The sequence below is a fragment of the Ylistrum balloti genome, unplaced genomic scaffold, assembly GCF_031769215.1.
Source record: "Ylistrum balloti isolate Yb309-2 unplaced genomic scaffold, AGI_CSIRO_Ybal_v1 Utg369882, whole genome shotgun sequence".
NCBI classification, from domain to species: domain Eukaryota; kingdom Metazoa; phylum Mollusca; class Bivalvia; order Pectinida; family Pectinidae; genus Ylistrum; species Ylistrum balloti.
The window spans coordinates 1,404,265-1,409,640 of record NW_026782019.1 but is presented as its reverse complement, the minus strand read 5'-3'; the positions used below and the strand labels follow the sequence as shown (position 1 = coordinate 1,409,640).

At 37.1% G+C, this 5,376-nt stretch overlaps 1 protein-coding gene across 1 annotated transcript; it reads right to left on the bottom strand.

The window, feature by feature from the left end:
- Positions 1-1,564: 1,564 nt before the first annotated feature.
- LOC132546283 (uncharacterized protein DDB_G0292642-like) lies at positions 1,565-4,726 on the bottom strand. The gene is given in 4 exon segments (XM_060209993.1): positions 1,565-2,211; positions 3,046-3,276; positions 4,058-4,139; positions 4,660-4,726. Coding segments are annotated over 4 exon segments (1,026 nt in total). The 5' UTR covers position 4,726.
- Positions 4,727-5,376: the final 650 nt, after the last annotated feature.

The following is a 5,376-nucleotide window of genomic DNA, read 5'->3' as shown; positions in this document are numbered from 1 at the left end:
ACATATTCTTCATATTTTGTGTTTTTGTTGACTAAAAATTTTATCGTGAAAATGTATTTTCACATTTTTGTTATTAATTGGTTTGATAAAAATATGAAAATCAAATTCACACATACACAATTACCTTCTTTTGATTATTTTCTTCTTGTATTTCAGTTAATCACACTGTTAATTATACCAATGATATGCCACATGTACACCTTGAATTTAAGGAAAAATACCAAACTCTATGTGTCTTAGATAGTATTTATAACTTCGGGGATCACACAGCTAAAATAACAAACACGAGGAAAAACCTGGCATTGTAAGTAAAGAAAGTTACAACGTCGCATATTGTTGTTTGAAACACACACAAAAAACCCCGCCAGAGTTGGCTTTCTCCTTCCGGAATGACACACGTATACAAAATCTCATTCATCGTTAATGGCGATTTGTCTAATGATAACGGGTATGTCATTCCGGAAAGTGGAAAAAATGAGACGATCGGCAGGTTTTTGCGGTTTGAACAAAGCTAAATGTTTTTTAAAGGTATTGGTTCCTTGAGTTAGAAACAACGCGAAAAGGTGAAATGGCAGAAATCAGTCACCAATGTATGAGAATAAATTAATCTTTGTTCAGCATTTCAATGAAAAGGAAAAATCCTCCGACTATATAGCAAAGAACAAGTTTTATTTCTAACAGGTAACATTGATACGTAACACGTAAACAAGGTACATCATTATAACCATTGAATTTGCAACAATATTGAGCATCATATGTAAGTCATTCTGACTTACATGTGCAGGAACTATATGACAATATTTTTTTTTCTTTCCTGAATTTGTTCCCCAATTTTTTTTTTTGTTTCAAAGATGACCTTCAAGTTATCAGCTAACGCCAACCAATATCGTGACTTCATAACATATACACAAACACACGAAACGTCAACGTCACAGTTATTGATATGATGGATATTATTTCAAAATAGCACAATGCCTATTTAATCAATTTATGAATGCCCCTTGTATGCTGATTTACCGGAAGAGTTTCCTCAAAGTCTGGATCATCTGAATGATTGATATAAAGCTAGTATATGTGTTTATCTGAAGCGACGTGCAAAGCGTTGACCTGACGTTGGTCAAGATGGCGGCAAATTGAAGTCGTATTATTGTCTTTTAGTCTTGAATGTATATGAATCCATACTCTTGTGGATATAATCCAGTTAATAGCTAGTGGCTATAACACAAGTTGTAGATATAACAGAAAAAATCCACAAATCAGAATGATAACTGCAAAACGACAAAGTATTGATGTTTATCACAATGTTTTTGAGACGTGCTATCTTCTATCACACGGTATATCCTCTTTATATCCACCAGATATATATATACATTGTTTAGTGCATGATCGTCACATTGAGAAAAGAGAACATTGGACATACGTTCAGAGGACGAAACAAACTTCACTCGAATAAACGAAATGCATCAGCATGCCAGTGTAATGAAATTCTTAAGCTCACCTAGAAGTTGGTTTACTCGGGAGCTATGACTAACTTCCCTATGGAGACAGTCGGTAATGATGGAATTTATTCACTCTCCGGGACCGCCGTCTGGACGGGAGCTATATCACAGTGGGAGTTGTACGTGCCACACCGGTAGTAGTCTTGATCATCCGGTACACCGAGGCAGATGAAGCAGAATTTCTGTCCGCATACACAAACCATGTGTTTGCAAGCTTTCTCGTGTTGTATCAGCATCCCGCAGTTTGGGCACGCCCTGATAGAAGGACATCCTTTCAGGCCAACGATCTCCTTTAGCTTAGCTTCCTTCAGGATCTTCAACCTTGGGTCTTCGCCTGTACAGGCTGTGTTCCCACAGTTTGTGGTGTTGAAAGTCTTCCAGTCTCCAAGGCAATACCAACAGAACTCATACCTGGTGCTCTTACTACACGACAGACACACAACTCTCCGGTCTTTTGAGCTGACTCTCATGCAAAAGACAGAACACTGTGGACATTCCTGTATTCCAGCGGACTTCCTCATGTAGTTCTGTGACATTTTCGTTTCGAATTCTAACTTCTCCTCCTCTGTGAGAACGGCTAGTCGGCGGATAATGAAGTACTCCCAAGATTGTCCGCAATAGGCGCCATTGTCATGGTCTATGTACGGACAATAGAACTGGAACTTTCCCGCTGTCAGCAGACTCCGACAATACGCTGTGAGGGATTCAGGACCTGGAGTAACAAGACAACGACAATTTTAATGGTCTACTATTCATCTCTCAAGGAATTGAAATAGATCAAGATTCCTCACAGTATTTTTATATCCCTAGTTCGAATGAATCAGATAACAAAGTGGACAGAGAACGCGATGCCTATCTTGATTTGTTGTGATTCGTAGTCTGAAAACGACACCACCAATACATCATCGAGCTTCAAAATAGACCATATCAACTACGTATATTCAAACACATATCTCTAGCCAACATGACAATGCCAGTTACAGGGTATAAACATATATCATTATTCCATGAGTAGTTTTCAGAAACAACGCTTTGTCGACGCCAAGAAATGGCAAACAAGACACGCTTCTGAAGTATTACATCAACAAGGGGCACATTGGCCATAAAGTTCACCTGAGATCGCCAAGTCTTTGGACTGTTTAAGAACCATCAGTTCCAGCACTGGAGCAAACAGAACTGATATATGCATACTTACAAAGTTTTAATTGTTTCTAAGTTTAAAAGGTTTAAATTTCAATTAAACAGAACTGGAAATTGATTACACTGTCCGTGTTGTAGTTTAGCAAATTCGACTCCTGTAAACTTAAATGAAGGTCAAGGTCATTCATTTGAACAAACATGGTAGCCCTTCATCCCAGCATACCACTGGTCCAATACCATGATCCTTAGGCCATTTGGTTATTGAGAAGTCAGAAATGTATATTGTTTACAACAGACGATGGACGACGCCGAAAAAAGACGATAGCAATAAATCACTTGAGCTTTGTCTCAGGTGACCTACACTGGAACATAATGTGTACATAAAGATTACACAGAAAAAACTTACTTATGGCGTGTCCGCACGGCATTTTTGCACGTTTATTATCCGGATCATCGTCCCATGTGATCATGTCTGGGGCATCGCTTAGTTCTACGTCATCGTCCAGTTCTTTCAGTGGTGGATCCTGGTCATTGCCTCCCGGAAGTCTGAACACAACAAACAGCTCGGAGCGGTCTATAAGTTTGTAGTCTGAAATTTACGTTTTCTTCCCATTCGTCTCGGTTTTCAACTCCTTGCCTAAAAATGGTATTAAAATAATTATTTGAGAGGTCATTCTCGTATTTCAAATATAAACAAGATGTGTCTAAAAGTGAGGTAAATGAAAGATGAACATTTGAAATTTAATGTGAAATCGTACTTAAGATTGAGATAAGTTTAAATACAGCCCTATTATCACGTATCACACAAGAGTGCACTGGTACCGAGGATAACATTATTGTTATAACGAAATAACACCACCTCCCCCATCGCCCCGCAAAAACAGAAAACAAAACAAAACAAAAAACAAAAATGTCAAAAGTAAATATGGGTTTAAGAAGACAATACTACACAATCAAACATGAAATACAAAATGTGAGTCTAGGTGTCAGACATTAGATATAAAGAGTGATAATGCAGTGACTTAAAATACTGTAATTCACATCTGTTATGACGTCATTATAGTCCTAGAGACAGTGACGACACACCGTCTAAAAGTCTCAATCAACGGATTCCACTGATGGTAATAAAACTTATTTCACTTCACAACAAGACCTCATCTGCATTAGACAGGAACGTGTAAAGGGTATATATATATCTGCATTAGACAGTAACGTGTAAAGGGTATATATATATCTGCATTAGACAGTAACGTGTAAAGGGTATATATATATATATCTGCATTAGACAGTAACGTGTAAAGGGTATATATATATATACCCTTTACACAATGTGATGTTTGCCGGAAAATCGATATCATTTATCTAGCTCTTAAATTCCATTAACAAATAACTGAATGTTTCATTAGATATGAACATACCTGCGAACAATACACGCTGACTCTCCGCATCAATGCCGTTCCATTCCGTGATCTTCCTCATCAGATCTTCCGTAGAAGCATCCTTCAACATAAAAAGTGACGTTATTTATTCTGAGGAGTCTAGAGTATGTATTATACACTAAATAAAGTGAGATATGTTTTATGTTTCATTGTTTGGGTCGGGCCTAGAGAGTATGTGTTCATGTTTAAGTGTCAGTACTGTGTGTCGGGCCATCAGCAGTCCTATCAGTGACACTTTATGTACTTATCTGTTGAAATATGACACCGGAAATTAAAAAAAATATTCAGAATTACGCATTTAGTTAATTCAACCAATCAATGATTTAGGGCCTTTTCATCGGTGATATTTAGAAATAAAATTCTACTTGAGATATGTGTTTACTGATAAGGAAGGGAAATCACCTTCACCCTGCAATCTTCCAACATCACTCACAGCCCTCTCAGAGACACATTACGAACTATGACACTGGAAATTTCAAAATTATTCTGACTTACACACTTAGTTTATTCAACCAATCAATACTTTGGGGTCTTTTCAATTTTAAATACATCAACTTATAGAGAGAGTTATACAGACTAACCTTAGGGATCCAAAAACTGGTTTTCTTGTTGCCGGAGGAGGCGACGAGCTGTATGGAATCCGACATTTGAGAAGGTTTCTCCCGAGTGTACGTCTGTATCGAAAATAAACATGCATGGATTTACCTGAAACAAGAAAACGAAAGTACAAACCAATACAGTACAAAAAGCAAAGTGAAAGTAGGAAAATCCATTTGAAGTCTGATATAACTTATCGATATCAGTTTTTCAATAATTGATTATTAATTTGGTGGAACGTCAAGTAAGGCGTTCGGAAAAATGAGACGGGATAAACATCCTGAATTGTGTCCCCTCTTACGAACAATATAAAGGGACCAACGTGTACATTTCTTCTATTCCAACTTGTTACGTTTTGAAGCCACGTGTTCCGAGAGACACTGGTTTAAGATAGAGAAAAATCAAATACAAAATTGAAAATTTATATTCCAAGAAAAAAAAAGAAATCCTAGTTCTTTAAGGCCCACGATATTCGTCTTCAGCAGGAAGGGAAGTGATTTACATAATCTTTACAACAAGCATCAGGCACAATAACTATGGTCATGTTATTGGTGTAACTATTTGTATGTAAAACATTCCGTATCAGATATATGGTCCTTGTGCACGTAGTAGGTAACCTGATTAATTGAAGGTAAGAATAGAAGATGTTGGTTGTTTCAAACGTATAAAAATGAAAGTGAGATGTAAGGTATTTGTAAATA